The sequence below is a fragment of the Bos indicus x Bos taurus genome, chromosome 21 (assembly GCF_003369695.1).
Source record: "Bos indicus x Bos taurus breed Angus x Brahman F1 hybrid chromosome 21, Bos_hybrid_MaternalHap_v2.0, whole genome shotgun sequence".
Classification (NCBI taxonomy): Eukaryota; Metazoa; Chordata; class Mammalia; order Artiodactyla; family Bovidae; genus Bos; species Bos indicus x Bos taurus.
In genome coordinates, this window is record NC_040096.1 from 47,655,730 (window position 1) to 47,675,158 (window position 19,429).

The 19,429-nt window shown below is 37.5% G+C and overlaps 1 protein-coding gene across 5 annotated transcripts in view; it reads left to right on the forward strand.

Moving 5' to 3' along the window:
• The window catches only part of MIPOL1 (mirror-image polydactyly 1), a 313,865-nt gene extending 295,099 nt beyond the window's left edge, over nt 1–18,766 (forward strand). For all 5 annotated transcript variants that reach the window (XM_027520983.1, XM_027520985.1, XM_027520989.1 and 2 more), the window contains one exon: nt 18,000–18,766. In XM_027520983.1, coding sequence (XP_027376784.1) covers nt 18,000–18,066 — 67 coding nt within the window. In that variant the 3' untranslated portion in view covers nt 18,067–18,766. The remainder of the gene's footprint in view (nt 1–17,999) is intronic.
• The last annotated feature ends 663 nt before the right edge of the window (nt 18,767–19,429 follow it).

Genomic DNA, 19,429 nt, shown 5'->3' on the forward strand with positions numbered 1-19,429 from the left:
TTCCCTTTTTTATTATTTCATTGGTATCGAAGAACTTGGAAGAGCTTGTTAATTGTTCAGTGCAGATAATACAGAGAAAAGGAAGACCTGAGGAATGAGTGGGAGACACATAAACAGAGAGGAAAGAAGAAAGGGTAAAAGAGGAAAGAGCATAAATGAAGCAAAGGTACAAGTGTGAGTGGAGTACTGGAGAGCAGCCAGTCTAAAGGTCAGCCCCGCCGGAGCGGAGGTTCCTGTGGGATGACGTCACGTGGGCGAGGCAAGGCTGAACTACTGAGAGCCTTCAAAAGTATGCAAAGGCATTTAGATTTCAGGTGATAGGGAATAAGAAACCGCTGTAGAGTTTTGAAAGCAGCAAAGGTTACGTGATGGAACTAGCATTTTAGAACATCAGTCCCGCTTAGTATTGTAGAAGATTAATGGCAGCAGGTTGGTTTTAGAGATAGGAGTACCAGCCAAGAAGCACTACAATTTAATAGTATAGAGAACTGATATGCTGATATGGGCTGGTAGCAGTGAGAAGGAGGAAGGAATTCATAGCAAGAACACCACAGAGGAAAACAATGTAATTTGGTGACTGAAGAGATGTGAAGGGTAAAGAAGTAGTCGATATTTTAAGATTTTCTTCCCAAGAGATAGGAGCAACACAGTGCCATTAATAGAATGTCTTTAGTTCAGCACTGAAAACGAATTTCATTTTCTTTTTGTGTAACCCTAACTTATAAACTTAGGAGAAAAACTAGTGTTGGAGAACAGTGCTGTCAGATGGCAGATATAAAACTCATCAAAACTGGCTTCCAGTAACTGAAGAGCAAAGGAAGGAAAAGGCTTCTAAGGAATCGTCTCTGGGAAGAGCAGAAATACCCATGAGAATGTCTTTAGAATGATAGCAGTTTAAATTATATAACTTTCCCACCTAATTAAACTCTTTCTGTGGAGTTTAGTGCTAAAAGTCAGAATGCCCAAAGTCATTCCGGATGATAATGATTATTCTTAAGAGCTGAATCTGAAGCCATTCAAAGATAGGCCAGATGTCAAGGCTGTGGTCTGAGGTGTCATTCTTCAAAAGGCAATATGTAACTCCTCTACTGGGCAAACAGCAGATCAGTTCCTGAGCTGATAGTATTGGGAAGAACTGTCTGAACCGAGCTGGTGGGTGAATATTTAAAAGTCCAGATATATGGGGCAGAAAGCAGATATAGAAGAAATTTTTATAATTGTTTTGTTTTAAAAGGCATGTGATGATGGCAGGCTACTAGCAAAGATTTACAGCAATTATTCATTAATACCAGCTGGATTATTTACTCAAAGAAGTAGTTCCACTAAATTTAAGTAACAAAACACACACAAGAAGATATAAACATTACTGTATTACCCAAACCTAGTTTAAGGGAAAGTAACAAATGATACTTTTCATGTATGATACCTTATAGACTATTAGAAAAACCTTTAGGACTTTATCAGAAGGCAGGTTTAAGGATCAGCTCTTCACAACCAGATAGGAATTGCTCTACCAATTAAGATAAGGGAATAGTTTTTACTGACCATACAAATTTCCCTCTGCATGCATGTATGCTAAGTCGAGTCAGTCCTTCTGACTCTTTGCAATCCTATGGAATGTAGCCTGCCAGGCTCCTCTGTCCCTGGGATTCTCCAGGCAAGAATACTGGAGTGGGTTGCCGTGCCTTCCTCCAGGGGATCTTCCTGATCCAGGGATCAAACCCATGTTTCTTATGTCTCCTGCATTGGTAGGTGAGTTCTTTACCACTAGCACTGCCTGGGAAGCCCACATTTCCCTCTAAGACTCTGTAAATCAAAATCATTGTAAATATATGAGGCCTTATTTGTTGTTATTTGTGACAAGTTCAAGGTAGTTTCTAGAATATAAAAATCTGTATGTATTATTAACACTACAAATACTGCAAGTCTAAAGAAAATTATGTAAAAAAAAAAATCCACCTCAGTGAATGAATTACTCATTGTAAGCAAATCTGAACATAAGAACAATTCACATTTCAGATCTTTGTAACTCAGTCCCTGTTACAATTTAATAGTGTTCTGTCAGCTCACTTCCTCCACCAGGATCTTCCCAACCCAGGGATCAAACGCACTTCCTTTATGGTCTCCTGCACTGGCAGGCAGATTCTTTAGCCACTAGCACCACCTGGAATCCACCTGCCAATGCAGGAGAGACAAGAGACATAGGTTAGATCTGTGGGTGGGGAAGATCCCCTGGAGTGGGAAATGGTGACCCACTCCAGTATTCTTGCCTGGAGAATCCCAGGGACAGAGGAGCCTAGTGGGCTACAGTCCATGGGATACCAAAGAGTTAGACATGACTGAGTGACTAAGCACACACAGACACAGACACAGCTCGAAAGAGTGGATGTGTGTCTATGTAACTAACTTATTGATGTTGTTCAGTCAGTAAGTGGTGTCCAACTCTTTGAGACCCCTTAGACTATGTAGCACACCAGGCTCCTCTGTTCTCCACTACCTTCCAGAGTTTGCTCAAATTAATGTCCATTGAGTCAATGATGCTATCTAACCATCTCATTCTCTGCTGCCCTCTTCTTCCTTCAGTCTTTTCCAGCATCAGAGTCTTTTCCAGTGAGTCAGCTCTCCCTATCAGGTGACTGAAGTATTGAAGCATCAGCTTCAGCAACAGGCCTTCCAATGAATATTCAGGGTTGATTTCCTTTAGTATTGACTGATTGCATATCCTTGCTGTCCAAGGGACTCTCAAGAGTCTTCTCCAGCACCACAGTTCAAAAGCATCAATTCTTTAGCCTTCAGCTTTCTTTATGGTTCAACTCTTACATCCATACCTGACTACTGGAAAAACCATAGTTTTGACTATACAGACCTTTGTCAGCAAAATGATGTCTCTGCTTTTTAGTATGCTGTTTAGGTTTGCCATAGCTTTCGTTCCAAGGAGCAAGTGTCTTTTAATTTCATGGCCAGGTCTGTAGGCCAAGAAATACTTCTACTTTTTCCCCTTCTGTTTGCCTTGATGTGATGGGACCAGATGACATGATCTTCGTTTTTTGAATGTTGAATTTCAAGCCAGCTTTTTCACTCTCCTCTTTCACCCTCATCAAAAGGCTCTTTAGTTCCTCTTCACTTTTTACCATTAGAGTGGTATCATCTGCATATCTGAGGTTGTTGATATTTCTTCCAGCAATCTTGATTCTAACTTATGATTCATCCAGTCTGGCATTTCACATGGTGTACTCTGCATATAAGTCACTAACTTGCCACCAGTGACTAATCTAGATACTGAGAATAAAGTTCATTCATCGTTAAAACTAACACTTTAACAAGTAAAAGAAAGATACATGCAATTTAATTTTGTCTTCTCTGGTGCTTGAAAGTATTAGCTGTGAAGTGAATGGATATTAAAGAATAGTAATTACATTTACAAATGGCATATAAAAATCAAAAATCAGGAAGAAATGAAACTTATAAATGCTCTCTTTGAAGGCATTCAGAATTCCTTATCCATAAATTACCCAAAAAATGTGTATATGGTTGGGATAGACACTCTTTTGAGATAGATGAAAATATAAACCTCTTTTATGCTTTTATATATGTATTAGTATAAATCTTTATAAACATTTTCCTTTAATATGTTCTCATGGCAACTCTAAGTAAATAGTGTATGTTTTATGACCAGTATACATCATAAACTTTTCAGAGAAATCTTCTTTTTCATGATTATATTACATAGCTAAATTTTGATATTTTAGAAAGATTAATTTTTCTCATTCATATTAAAATTAGACTGTATATAAAATACCTAAGTATTGTAACATACAATTTTAAACTGACAGAAGCAGTGACTGTCTAGCTATCTAATGATATCATGAATGAGATTAACTTCAAACTTTTATTTACTGTATCCTTATCTTGAAACCAAGGATCAGTTTCTTCATAGGGGAAAAAAAAACTTTTAGGAGAATATAATTGAAGTTTTTAAAACAGTATTGAAGAAGAAAATGACTTAACATCCTTAATTTTTAACAAAAGACACTCTAAAGATAGTGAAACTATGATATTTTAAACAGAAGAGTGATGTAATCAGTAGTCTTTCATCTAAAAGAAATAAAGGTCTTCTGTGTGCCTTCCCCTTCATGGATCACGGCCTTGTCATGGTGAAGGCACTTATGTAACAATGAAGCTGCGAGCCATGCTGTGCAGGGGCACCCAGGACAGATGGATCATAGTAAAGAGCTCTGACTAAATGTGGTCCGCTGGAGAAGAAAGTGGCACCCACTCCAATATTCTTGCCTAGAAAACCCCATGAACAGTATATAAAGGCAAAAAGATATTACACCAGAAGATGAGCCCCCCAGGATGGAAAGTGTCCAATATGCTACAGGGGAAGAGTGGAGGGCAGTTACTAATAACTCCAGAAAGAATGTAGCATTTGGACCAAAGCAGAAACGACTCTCAGTTGTGAATGTGTCTGGTAGTGAAAGTAAAGTCCGATGCTGTAAAAAACAATATTGCATAGGAACCTGGAATGTTCGGTCCATGAATCAAGGTAAATTGGACATAGTCAAGCAGGAGGTGGCAATATTTTCATTTTAGGGATCAGTGAACTAAAGTCCAGATGTTCAAGCTGGTTTTAGAAAAGGCAGAGGAACCAGAGATCAAATTGCCAACATCCGCTGGATCATCGAAAAAGCAAGAGAGTTCCAGAAAAAACATCTATTTCTGCTTTATTGACTATACCAAAGCCTTTGACTGTGTGGATCACAATAAACTATGGAAAATTCTGAAAGAGATGAGAATCCCAGACCACCTGACCTGCCTCTTGAGAAACCTATATGCAGGTCAGGAAGCAACAGTTAGAACTGGACATGGAACAACAGACTGGTTCCAAATAGGAAAAGGAGTACGTCAAGGCTGTGTATTATCACCCTGCTTATTTAACTTCTGTGCAGAGTACATCATGAGAAAGGCTGGGCTGGAAGAAGCACAAGCTGGAATCAAGATTGCCGGAAGAAATATCAATAACCTCAGATATGCAGATGACACCACCCTTATGGCAGAAAGTGAAGAGGAACTAAAAAACCTCTTGATGAAAGTGAAAGAGGAGAGTGCAAAAGTTGGCTTAAAACTCAACATTCAGAAAACGAAAATCGTGGCATCTGGTCCCATCACTTCATGGGAAATAGATGGGGAAACAGTGGAAACAGTGTCAGACTTTATATTTTTGGACTCCAAAATCACTGCAGATGGTGACTGCAGCCATGAAATTAAAAGACGCTTACTCCTTGGAAGGAAAGTTATGACCAACCTAGATAGCATATTGAAAAGCAGAGACATGACTTTGCCAACAAAGGTCCGTCTAGTCAAGGCTATGGTTTTCCCTGTGGTCATGTATGGATGTGAGAGTTGGACCGTGAAGAAAGCTGAGTGCCGAAGAAGAATTGATGCTTTTGAACTGTGGTGTTGGAGAAGACTCTTGAGAGTCCCTTGGACTGCAAGGAGATCCAGCCAGTCCGTTCTAAAGGAGATCAGCCTTGGGTGTTCTTTGGAAGGACTGATGCTAAAGCTGAAACTCCAATAGTTTGGCCACCTCATGCGGAAAGTTGACTCATTGGAAAAGACTCTGATGCTGGGAGGGATTGAGGGCAGGAGGAGAAGGGGACGACAGAGGATACGATGACTGGATGACATCACTGACTCAATGGACATGAGTCTGAGTGCGCAGGAGGAGAAGGGGACGACAGAGGATGCGGTGACTGGATGACATCACTGACTCAATGGACATGAGTCTGAGTGAGCTCCGAGAGTTGGTGACGGACAGGGAGGCCTGACATGCTGTGATTCATGGGGTTGCAAAGAGTCGGACACGACTGAGCAACTGAACTGAACTGAACTAAAGTGGATAGAAATGGGTGAATTTAATTCAGATGAGCACAATATCTATTATTTCGGACAAGAATCCCTTAGAAGAAATGGAGACACCCTCATAGTCAACCAAAAATGTCCAAAATACAGTACCTGCATGCAGTCTCAAAAACAACAGCATGATCTTGGTTTTGTTTCCAAGACACACCATTCACCATCATAGTAAATCTAAGTCTGTGCCCCAACCACTGATGCCAAAGAAGCTTAAGTTCACCAATTCTAGGAAGACCTACAACACCTTCTAGACCTAACACCAAAAAAAGATGTCCTTTGCATCATAGGGGATTGGAATGCAAAAGTAGGAAGTCAAGAGATACCCGGAATAACAGGCAGTTTGACCTTGGTGTACAAAATAAAGCAGGGCAAAGGCTAACAGAAAACGTCTGTTAATAGAACACGCTGGTCATAGCAAACACCCTCTTCCAACAACACAGGAGATGACTGTACACATGGACATCACCAGATGGTGAGTACCAAAACCAGATTGATATGTACTTTGCAGCTGAAATGGAGAAACTCTATATAGTCAGCAAAAACAATACCAGGAGTTGACTGTGGCTAAGATCATGAGCTCCTTAATGCAAAATTCAAGCTTAAATTGAAGAAAGTAGGGAAAACCGCTATTCAGGTATGACCTAAATCACACCCCTTATTACTATACAGTGGAAGTGACAAGTGGTTTCAGGGGATTCGATCTGGTAGACAGAGTGCCTGAAGAACTATGAACGAAGGTTTGTAATATTGTACAGGGGGCAGTGACCAAAATCATCCCAAAGAAAAAGAAATGCACAAAGGCAAAGTGGCTGTGTGAGGAGGCCTTACACACAGCTGAGGAGAGAAGAAAAGCAAAAAGCAAGGGAGAAAGGCAAAGACATACCCAGCCGAATGCAGAGTTCCAGAGAGTAGCACAGAGAGATAAGAAGGCTATCCTAAATGAACAATGCAAAGAAATAGAGAAAAACAATAGAATGGAGACGACTAGCGATCTCTTCAGGGGAATTGGAGATATCAAAGGAGCGTTTCATGCGAAGATGGGCATGATAAAGGACAGAAATGATAAGGACGTAACAGAAGAAGAAGAAACTAGGAAGAGGTGGGAAGAATTCACTGAAGAGCTATACAAAAAAGGTCTTAATGACCCAGATAATCACAATAGTGTGATCACTCACCTATAGCTGGACGTCCTGGAGTGTGAAGTCAAGTGGGGCTTAGAATGCATTACTATGAACAAAGCTAATAGAGGTGATCGAAATCCAACTGAACTATTTCAAATCCTTAAAGATGATGCTGTTAAAGTGCTGCAATCAATATGTCAGAAAATTTGGAAAATGCAGCAATAGCCACAGGACTGGAAACGGTCAGTTTTCATTCCAGTCCCAAAGAAAGGCAGTGCCAAAGAAAGCCCAAATTACCGTACAATTGCAATCATTTCACATGCTAGCAAGATTATGCTCAAAATTCTTCAAGCTGGTCTTCAGAAGTATGTAAACCAAAAACTTCTAGATATACAAGCTGAGTTTCGAAAAGGCAAAGGGATCAGAGATCCAAATTGCCAACATTCGCTGGATCTTGGAGAAAGCAAAGGAGTTCCAGAAAAAAACGTCTGTGAACAGTAGTTCATGTGAACTCCTGGGCTGGTTGAAGCTCAAGTTGGAGTCAAGACTGCTGGGAGAAATATCAGTAACCTCATATATGCAGATGCTTGCTACTTGCTTGCTAAGTCGCTTCAGTCGTGTCCGACTCTGTGCGACCCCATAGAGGGCAGCCCACCAGGCTCCCCAGTCCCTGGGATTCTCCAGGCAAGAACACTGGAGTGGGTTGCCATTTCCTTCTCCAATATGCAGATGACTCCACCCTAATGGCAGAAAGTGAAGAGGAGCTGAAGTATCTCTTGATGAAGGTGAAAGAAGAGAGTGAAAAAGCTGGCTTAAAATTCAACATGCAAAAAACTAAGATCATGGCATCTGGTTCCATCACTAGGACTATCCTAGAAGCTGCAGAGCAGGGACAAAACACAAGAATCAGAAAAGGAACTGGCCAAAATTTGTGTTCTTTTTAAAAATACCGCTAACATATCCCTTTTTCAGTTCTTCTAAATCAAGAGTTTTTAATGGAACAGTTAAAAATGGTTTACCGTATTTTCAGTTTGTCAATCCCTACATTGTCATGCACCTGCTTGTTTTTGACTGTGATGCTTCTCCCATAGAAGATGCATAGAAAGTGCATCAATAGCAATTTTATTCCTTTGTATGCTTCATGTTTTTTCTCCTTGTAAGTTATGAAGTCAAAAAGAAGAGCTGGAGTTGCTGGTTTGGGGAATTAATAATTTATTCTTATCACATTGACAAAATCCCTCCTGATACAAAAAGCATAACCTTGGTTCTCACTAAGAGTGAAATTTCATTTAACATCTTTCCCACCAAGCCCCCAAACTCCCTACATTCTTTTCAAATAACTATTTTATCATTCAGTATGCTTCTGCAGAGACCCTTAACATATGCATGTGTGTATAATATTTATTCACAAACAAATAATGTCCTGTTGGTTTTTGAGAGCCTGTTCTGCTAGTTACAAAAATATATTTATGAACAAAACACATAATGTCCCAGCCCTCATGGAGCTTTATGAGGTTGTTACTGGCGTTGAGTTTTCTTGAGAATCTTACATATGGTTTAAATATCCTCTGATAGACAGTTAAAGAGCCCAATAAAATTGTCACTTGATCTTAATTCATTCTATTATCTCAATCACTTTATTATGTTAAGTTAGAGGCTTAAGCAAAATAACTCTATTATCTTCAGTAAGTACTTTCCTAATAGTATCATCCACTGCACTAGCACTGCTTTGGACAGTTGGAATCTAGCAGGCTATCTAGACATCTAACTTACTAACTTAATTAAGCCCTGGATAAAATTATACCAAAATTATGAATTTAAAATCCAAAACTTGAAGTAGAATTACCTTAGAGATCCTGTAAAGAAGGAAATATAGCTTTAATTCTTCTCCCTGTTTTAATTTTTAAGTGGGATGAAATAAAAATAAGGCCAAGCTTTATGTAATTTCGTTGTTTTATTTCCAACTTTTATGTTTATTAGTCATCTAAATTGATGCTAATTGCTATAATGATTGTTTAGTGAAACTAATTTTTCAAGGTTACATAGAAAATAGCAAATATTAGTCTGTGTTTAAAATATAGGTAACTTTTCATTGCCTTGTCTACCCTGATAGCTCAGTTGGTAAAAAATCTGCCTGCAATGCAGTAGACCCCGGTTCGATTTCTGGGTCAGGAAGATCCGCTGGAGAAGGGATAGGCTACCCACTCCAGTATTCTTGGGCTTCCCTTGTGGCTCAGCTGGTGAAGAATCCGCCTGCAATGCGAGAGACCTGGGTTACAATCCCTGGGTTGGGAAGATCCCCTTGAGAAGGGAAAGGCTATCCACTCCAGTATTCTGGCCTGGAAAATTCCATGGACTGTATAGTCTATGGGGTCGCAGAGTCAGATACAACTGAGCAACTTTCACTTTCACTTCACTTCACTTTTCACTTCATCTTATGTATTAGTGGCGTTGAATAAGGAATGTCATATATCTAATCTAAGCACTGTTGTATTTACATGTACTAAGTTTTTTCTATGCTCTGTTTTATCTCAAAGATAAATCCAAGTTTATTATTTAATTTCAAGGTAAAAAACAGTTTCTTACTATTAATGTACATCTAAAAGTGGAGCTAAATGAAGTACTGAAAATTAAATGACCCAAAATTGTGGTGTCTAAGAACATCTTATTCCTACTTTCTCATTATCTTCTAATTAATACACCTCTTGTTCACAATACTTATAATCTTAGAACTATTTGCAAAAGATATAGCCTGAACTCATTATATCATGACATAGCTGAAAATTCCTTTTATGGCACATCTTTACAGAGGATTTTGTATTAAAAAAAAAAAAAAAACTTGATATAACACCTACAGTAGACACATTAAAAACTCTTTTGAACACAACTGTTTAGAAGGTGCATTCACAAAATAAATACTCAAGAAGAATTTATGAATGAATGAATGATAGTACTTGATATAATGACATATCTGAAGAGCTAAATTAATCTATTTTTCTGTCTTTGTGCCAGTACCGTACTGTCTTGATGACTGTAGCTTTGTAGTATAGTCTGATGTCAGGCAGGTTGATTTCTCCAGTTCCATTCTTCTTTCTCAAGATTGCTTTGGCTATTCGAGGTTTTTTGTATTTCCGTACAAGTTGGGAAATTATTTGTTCTAGTTCTCTGAAAAATACCATTGGTAGCTTGATAGGGATTGCATTGAATCTATAGATTGCTTTGGGTAGTATACTCATTTTCACTATACTGATTCTTCCAATCCATGAACATGGTATATTTCTCCATCTATTTGTGTCATCTTTGATTTCTTTCATCAGTGTTTTATAATTTTCTATATATAGGTCTTTTGTTTCTTTAGGTAGATTTATTCCTAAGTATTTTATTCTTTTCATTGCAATGGTGAATGGAATTGTTTCCTTAATTTCTCTTTCTGTTTTCTCATTGTTAGTGTATAGGAATGCAAGGGATTTCTGTGTGTAAATTTTATATCCTGAAACTTTACTACATTGATTAGCTCTAGTAATTTTCTGGTAGAGTCTTTAGGGTTTTCTATGTAGAGGATCATGTCATCTGTAAACAGTGAGAGGTTTACTTCTTCTTTTCCAATCTGGATTCCTTTTATTTCCTTTTCTTCTCTGATTGCTATGGCTAAAACTTCCAAAACTATGTTGAATAGTAGTGGTGAGAGTGGGCACCCTTGTCTTGTTCCTGACTTTAGGGGAAGTGCTTTCAATTTTTCACCATTGAGGTTAATGTTTGCTGTGGGTTTATCATATATGGCTTTTATTATGTTGAGGTATGTTCCTTCTATGCCTGCTTTCTGGAGGGTTTTTATCATAAATGGATGTTGAATTTTGTCAAAGGCTTTCTCTGCATCTATTGAGATAATCATATGGTTTTTATCTTTCAATTTATTAATGTGTTCACCATGACTTTTCACCCCACTCTCCCATATACTTCTGCATTCACCTTTTCACTTAGAATTTCTTTTTCCATTCTATTTCATATGTGAATAGTCTTTCTTTTCTCCATTTTATTCTCTTTGATTGATCTTCCTTTATTTCTTACACGTACTTTTATGCACATATGTGTGTTCATATTTATACGTTGTGTCTTTACAGATTTATAAATGTGTGTATATATATATTTTTTAAACGCATCTGTGTGTATTTTAATCTGTATCTTTCAGTTACATAGTGTGCCTGAGACTGAGAGAGAACTTTTTGTTTCATTGTTTACAATTTATGCCTGGGAGGGTGGGTTTTGTTGTTCAGTCATAGAGTCCTGTCCAACTCTTTGCAACCCCATGGACTGTAGCCCACCAGGCTCCTCTGTCCACAGGATTTCCCAGGCTAGAATACTGGAGTGGGTTGCCATTTCCTACTCCAGGGATCTTCCTGACCCAGGGATCAAACCCACATACATGTCTTGTGCCTCCTGTCATTGGCAGGAGGATTCTTTATCAGTGTACCACCTTGGAAGCCCTACTACATTGCATCTTTCCACAACTTCTGCACTGAATGTTTCCCACATACGTTCTACCTGAAACTTGAATTTACCAAGGACACTTCTTTGCTTGTAGCCCATCAGACACCAGTCTTTTCCCCATACCCTGTAGACTAGAAAGAAGAGTTCTCTGGTTCCCTGTTGCTATTTTCATACCTTCTGCATCCACATGAAAACCCTCCCTTCTTTGGGATTTATATCATCCAAATTTATTATCACTATGTCTGTCTCCTCTCCAGTGATATCTACTTATGTCCATAAATGTGAGATCCTTGAGGTTCCTTTAATGTGCATTTCAAGTAGCTGGTTCAGTATCTTCCTCTCCACCCAACCTCTGCATTCATGCTGCTGCTGCTAAGTCACTTCAGTCATGTCCGACTCTGTGTGACCCCATAGATGGCAGCCCACCAGGCTCCCCCTTCCCTGCTAAGAAACTTCAATATCAGTGGCCCATCAATCCCACTAGCATTCCTTTTACATGTCCAATATCACCTCCCTTTCTTGTCCCATTAAACCTTTACTATTTCCCACCCCCTTCCCAGCCTTTTTCTTTACCCTGTGCTCTCAGTAGAGAACTCTGCCTCTTACTCAGTGGGGAAAATTGAATCTAGCAATGATGAGTTCTGTCAGTTAAATGGCTCCACCTCTACAGAGTTATCCACAGCTCTATTCCCCCCCACCTCTATACCCTCTAATCTCCAAGGGAAAGTTTTCCAGTCATATTTTTAGTGATAATGCTGCGAGTTGTGCTTACAATTCCATTCTCTGAGACCCTCCTTAAAATATATTGTCTTCCTCCCTTTTACTTTAGCTTCTTCCTGTAGTCTTCTCTTCTATAGTCCATAAACATAATCACATGCCATCCATTTCTTTAAGGACTTCCTCAGCCATACGTTTTCCTGCAACTGTAATCCTCTTTAGTTTCTACCCAAGATCTTATATTTTCTAACCAAGCCTATACTTCATCTTCACTTTTTCACATCATCCTACTTCTATCATGCTATTAAAGCTGCACAGAGAAGGTTGTCATTTCCTAATGTTCATTTGTCACTTTCATCTTATTTAAGTATTTAACCCTGGTGATGACTCTCTTCCTGAAATTCTCTTCTCTACTTTCTGTGACAGCACCTACGCTTGGTTTGTCTTTTGCTTCCCGACTGTTTTCTCAAAGTCTTTTGTCAGTCCTTTTCCTTAAAGTGTTTGTTTTCATTTTGGTTCTTTCTTCTTCCCACCCCCCATCCCCCCTGCTCCTCCTTTCTTATGTCTCTCTTAGCATTTCCATCCGCTCCTGTGGCTTTAGTTACCACCTAGGGCAAGACCTAGTCATGACCAACCACTGCAGTCTCATTTCCCAACATCCTCCATGATCCTGAGAAACCTGTGAAACCATCCTACTGGTAGGACTTGACACACATCATGCTTTTCATACCTCAGTGCCTGTACACATATTATTTCCTTTGTCTGAAATTCCCATCCTACCCCCTCTCCATTCCCACCTTTCTTGAGGTGACTGTCTCCTTCTTATCCTTCAAAACTTAACTCAGGCATCATCAGAAAGCCTTTACAGGCCCTTCTTTTTCCCTGCCCAAGCTAGGTTCTGTGTAATACCCATGCTTACCCTTTTATTACAGCATTTACCAATAACTGATTGAAGTTACCATATAAAGATGTTTCTCCACCTTACTGCTCCTATGATCAAGCCATGTCCTAGTCTTTGAATAATCAATGCCTCGAATAGTAACTAGTTCATAGGAATTACTAAATAAATGTTTGTCGATTGAACTAAAATCCGTATCACAAGCTTTTTAGGTATGCAGTTTTGTGACCATAAGTACATCCACATTGTTGTGCTCCTAAGAAGTTATCTGGACTCCCTACCTGTAGGCCAACTTACCTCCATCTCATCTCTATATTCTTGCCAGGGGGGAATCTTTCTAAAATGTAAATGACGTTACTAGATGAGGTAAACCCTTTTATTGCTTCCCACTGTCTACATTAGTGGTTTTATCACAGTCTTTTCTTAGATCCAAGCTGCAGTGAGAAAAAAAAATCAGTGAACCAAGGTTTTCTAAATTTTTTCAACTTAAAGTTGGTTAATGAATGGCAACAGTAATCAGAATAAGAAATACTGAAATATGCATGGGAGGTAAAATAAGCTTTATTTTAGATATGCTCACTGTCATATGCCTGTGAAATAAGCAAGAGGAGCTATCTTGAAGGCAGTTGGATATATGAGGGTGAAACTCAGAGGAGAGTTTTGGGATGATAATCTGTACCATAAGCATTTAAATGAAATCAGGGGAACAAATAACATCTTTTAGGAAAACAGAAAAAGTGTTTAAAGGTGATAAAACAACATTTAAGAACTAGCATAGAAAGAACAGCCATAATAGTAAAAGAAAAAACTACATCTCTTTCTTGTCCCGCTGCCGTGGTTTAAAGAGAGCAAGATCTTTGACACTAATGGCCAACCCAAAGCATTTTTAGTGGCTTTGCTGTCTTCTCTACTGGAAGGATGATTTTTATCCATCTCTCTTGAATTTCCCTGATTCTGTCTCCTTGGGAAAAAAAATAATAATTAAGAAGCCAGATATGTTGGATGAGATAATTTTGTTGCCTAAATAGTAGAAATGGAATTTTTTTCTAAAAAGAAAATTCTCCTGCTAATAAGAATTCTCTCACCTTGACAGATAAAACAAAACTTTCTCTCAAAAATGAAATCTAAAAAAAAAAAAAAAAAAAAATGAAATCTAAAAAAAAAATTTTTAATGGAATCTACAGCTTGTTTATCTATAGTGAAATTTTTGCTTCACTACAGTTCAACTGAAGATGAGGAATTTGTTCTGTTTTCAGTCCTTTCTCTCACTTTGCAAAAAAATTATCTAGTCAGTAAGAGTAGTCCAAGGCCATAAAAAATCAAAACTAAACCTTAAAAGTTACAGTGTTTTTGGAAGCAGTGGAACACATCATCAGAGAGATCAGGGATGTGGTAATTACGCCTTGCAGCGTACGCCAGCTTCAGAACTCAATAGCAGTGCAACTTTGGTCAGGTTACCTTCTATATGCTTTGGTTTGTCATCTAATGATAATATCTACTCCATGGAGTTGTAATGAAAATTAAATATGTGCATAAAGTACTTCTCAGAATGCTGACACATAGTCAGTATTCATTAAGTATTACTTGCCTTTTAAAATGTATCAAAATATTCGTTAAGAGTGAAAAATGAGAGTAAACCAACTCAGAAAATTGGTAAATAACTTATGATCATCTACTTGATGGAAAGCTATGTATTTCATTGTAGTATGTACATATTATATAGACATAAAGAAAATATAAAAGTGGTATTATTTGAAAAAGCTAGAATTTCTGTCTAAAATATAGCTGTAAATGTATTTTTCAAGTTGACAAAACATTTGTGTTATAGCAAATAAACTGTCTTATTTCCTAATTATATACAGCGTTATCAGTTTACTTTCCTATAATTGTTACTAAACTAGCAGATAAAATATGCCAGTAAATGCTTACCAATTTGACTTAAGTAATAACTCGAGGAAACAGTTTAATGTACTTATTAAGACAAATAATACAGTAACCTATAATCTAAAATCTGTAGCTTTCTATTAGCCCAAACTCTAGTGGAAGTAACTGAAATAAGAACAAGGAAACCAGGCCCACATTTGTTACTGTCTTATCTTAGGACCTTGTACAAGAATTTCCTTGTCTGGGCTTCTGTTTCTTCATTTAGAAGAGAGAAATTCTAATCCTAGAATTCTAATCTGACTCTTTTCCTATTTCATGAATTTTGTGAGAAGCTATCATTGAGCAACATGTAAAGCAGTTGGAGCCTATTTTATTAAACTATGTAACTTTTTAAGGATATTATTGATTAGTACAGTAAAGAATAACCTGCAGGCAGATCCTGCAAGGTGGTTCAACAGACACACCTACCTTCCTGTCAGCACAGTCCGTGTTTGGCAGGTATAGTCCATTCCTTACAGGAAGGAATAGATGCTTCATTGTGTTTCAAAAGTCAGTAAGCTTTTACAAAACGATGTAATTGACATATTTCTCGTTTCTGAGATCAAATTTTCATAAATCATTCAACCTGGATAAACTGAGAATGTGGTTGATCTAGTAGTTGTTGAAATATAATAAAGACATTGCAAAACATGATATTTAAGTATTTCCTCCTAACCTCTTGCCTTCACAAGATGTAAGAGTTCTAAATGGAAAGATATCCTAATGTATGAAGAAACTAAAGTAAGATGAGTCCATCTGTAAAGAAAAAACCCAAAGAAGCACAGTACAGACTCATCTCAGTAATTTAGCATTCCACTGATTCAGAATTCATACTGATAATAACTGTGCAAAGTAGAGCTTACTTTTACATTATGAGGAAGTTTTTTTAATAGTAGAGCAAATGATACTGTGGGAGAGAGATATAGTTAACTAACCTGAAAGTACTATTTTCTAACTTTGGGGACTTCGTTGGTGGTCCACTGGTTGAGAATCTACCTTCCAATGCAGGGGATGCGGGTTCAATCCCTAGTCAGGGAACTAAGATCCCACGTGCCACAGAGAAACTAACCCTGCATGCCACAACTACAGAGCTTGCACGCTGCAACTACTGAGACCATACTCTCTAGAACCCATGCTTCACAGCGGGAGAAGCCCCTGCACGGCGACTGGAGAAACCTGCACACAGCAAGAAAGACCCAGTGCAGCCAAAAATATGTGTATTGTCTTAGCTTTTTACAGTCTATGCTGAGAAATTCTATTAATGGCATATCAAGGTTTCTACTGGCTTCTACAAGGTTTCTAGTTGTTAGCTGTTAATTCACGTTATTAGCATATTTTACAATGCAGTTAAAATTTCACGGTGACATTTTTCCTCCCCTTCCTCCACAGTTAACCTTAGTAAAACTTTGTCTTAAAGAATCTATGCGATCCTAGGAATCATACTCTTCAGAGAGTATAACAGAGCACTGGTTCTTATCCCTAGGGAAAGTCCAACAGAGTCATCTGTAAATACAGTGAATTTTCTAATAAATCTTCTAGTTCAAGTATTTGCATCACTAGCTTAAAGCTGTTTTAATGGATGTATAATACTTGTGTAAAATTTACATTAGAGAAATTTGTGGTAATAAATTTAAGCAAGATTTTCCTTTTTCACTATGAGATCATAACTACATTTCTCAAAGCAAAGATTTTTTTATGCCCCGAGTTGTTTCATGTCCCTACTTTCTATTAACAAAACTCTTGATATATGCAGAGTCATCCATTTAACTTGAGCTGTTTTCAATGTTGCATGCAGCTGATGAGTCCATCTAAACCAGTGTGTATGACTCTAAGAATACCCTCATTCCTTTAGTGTCTGGCTCGGTGCTGTGTTTATTTGCAAAGGACCCTCATGCATGGATCCATATAAATGAGAAAAGCTGGAGCAGACTAGACTGTGTCGCTCACCAGTCTTTGAGGAGGGAGAATTGTGTATATGAAAGCTGCTGGGTATGAGCTTCCCTTATAGAGAAGATTTCTGTGTGTGTGACATCAAGCAAGATTTTTGGTTGAGGTTTTATGCTTACTGTGAATAAAATAGTAAGAAAAAGGCAATTGATGATCTAATTCCATCATCTTTTGAGACGCAAAACCCTTACTGATTCAATGAATGGATCTCTCTCCCTTAGAGCAGTCTAAGAACCCTACAGAATGACCTCTGAACTTTGGACTCCTATTTTCAGTTTAGTTGGTGAATTTTTAATCAACTGAAAAATCACATATATTTGACTCAGAAGTATATAGAGTCAGTGCTAGCCTATTTATATTACTCAGGAATAGAAACTTTTAAAATGTAGTACAGAAAATCTGGCTTTATTAGCATCAAACCATTTATATATATTTAAATTGTTTTGATGCCACTGAGACATCGTTTTTCCAACCTAGCCACCTAACACCTGGCTTTAAAAAGAAGAAATGTAATGCATAACAATTATACAGTATACCAACATATCACTTATTAAGCTCAGTAACAGGTCTAAGAATTATAGTATTTCTATATTGAAAAATGAACTTCTTGGGTGAAAAATCGGTTTGAAACTGCTCAACATTTAATATGCCATCTTGTCATGGCATAATAGTGATTCATTCATAACTTTGATGCAAGTAGGTAGATGTATTAAAACTAGTAGCTTGTGTTTTTCATGTAGCCTCTAAAACTGCCGTAATCTGAAGATTGGGTTTAAGTGTATGTTTTTGCTGTTTTTTTAACCTCAAATACTTGGCACTCTGCACCCGTGTCTCTCACTTCCAGTCATGCTTTGTTTCTTCACATGACGACCAGAAGTGCTTGATCACAGGTAAATACTGTCCTTTTTCAGTCAAAACATTCCTGACAATAATTGCACTTTCTGTGTTCTTTATTTTTTTCCCCTCCCACCCCACTGCCCTCAACTTAGGTTGGAAAGGCTGGTGGACGTCCTGAGGAAGAAGGTTGGAACAGGGACCATGAGGACAGTGATCTGAACTGAAAAAAAAAAAACGACAGTCTGGGGAAGCAATCACATCTGGTGACCAGGCTGCTTCATTCAACACTGTGTAAACACTAAAGCCTTAACTTAGCAAACAGTTGTTAGAAGTGGGACACTCCAACCACATTCCAAGCTGAGATAAAATCAAATCACAAATGTTTAACCACTTTGCTGCTGACTTGAGTTATTTATCCAAATGTATTAACTACAGACTTTTACCAATGAATAGCTGTAAAGTTGCAGCTTATTTGTAATTATTTTATATCTCACTGTATTTAATATAAATATTTTTGCTGGAAGACCATTATAGAAACATAGTAAAGTTGGTCAGGATCATATCTTCACATATGGCCCTTTCTGAGTCAAATGCAGCAAAGTAAATATTGTCTAAACCTTAATCCACTGTGTTAGGTCAAAACTTCAAATACATGCATTTTTCAATATAGAGTTTATTTCTTAACCAATGAGAGAAGCACATACATAAGAAGCATGTATAGTCTTCCTTCGATGCATACATGTAATCTTTTATAGTATTAAAGAATATTAAGTATGGATACCAAGAATCAAATGTATAATTTGCTTTAATAAGAGCTTGGCATATTAAAATGACGTTAATCAAAGCATGATTTTTTTCACTACAAATAATGCACACTGTTTTCAATAAAAAGAAAGTATTGTTAATGTGTACTTATAAATTCATGGTGTTGGTATTTTTTAATGTTGGGTCTGAATAATGATCTAAACTCTATTTGAGCCGTAGTAATTGCCAAGTCTGTCTACTCAGGTGGGATACTTTTGGCTTGAAAATGAGCATGTGTCACCATGACACGAAAAGGCAAGTGCCCATGAAACATACGAAGTATTCTTTTTTTTAATGCCTATATTTAGATTGTCATTTGAATTTTTGTTATGGAAGATGGGAATCTAATTATAATATATAATAAAATTATAATGTAAAAATATAAAGACTTGGGGGAAAAAGTAAACCTGTGATTTGGTTCAGGAAACCTACTTTTTTAAATTTTATGGATAAAACTAAGATTCATGTATTTAGCTACAGGAAAAAATCTTTTTTTTAAGATTGACTAGATGAGAAGCAAATAGAAAATAAATATGACCAGAATAGGATGAAATAGATAAGTAGAGATGGAATTAGTGGAAATTAAGTAGGCAAGTGAAAAATTTTCTAAGTCCATATAATCTTTTATCTTTAAGACTGAGCTAAATTATTTACCATTGCCTATTTTCAGGACAAGTACAGAATCATTTATTGCATACACCATTGGAAATTATGCTTTTGAATTTTTTTTACTCTGCAGAAAAATGTAAGGTGCTTTATCACAGGGTGACAAAAGAAT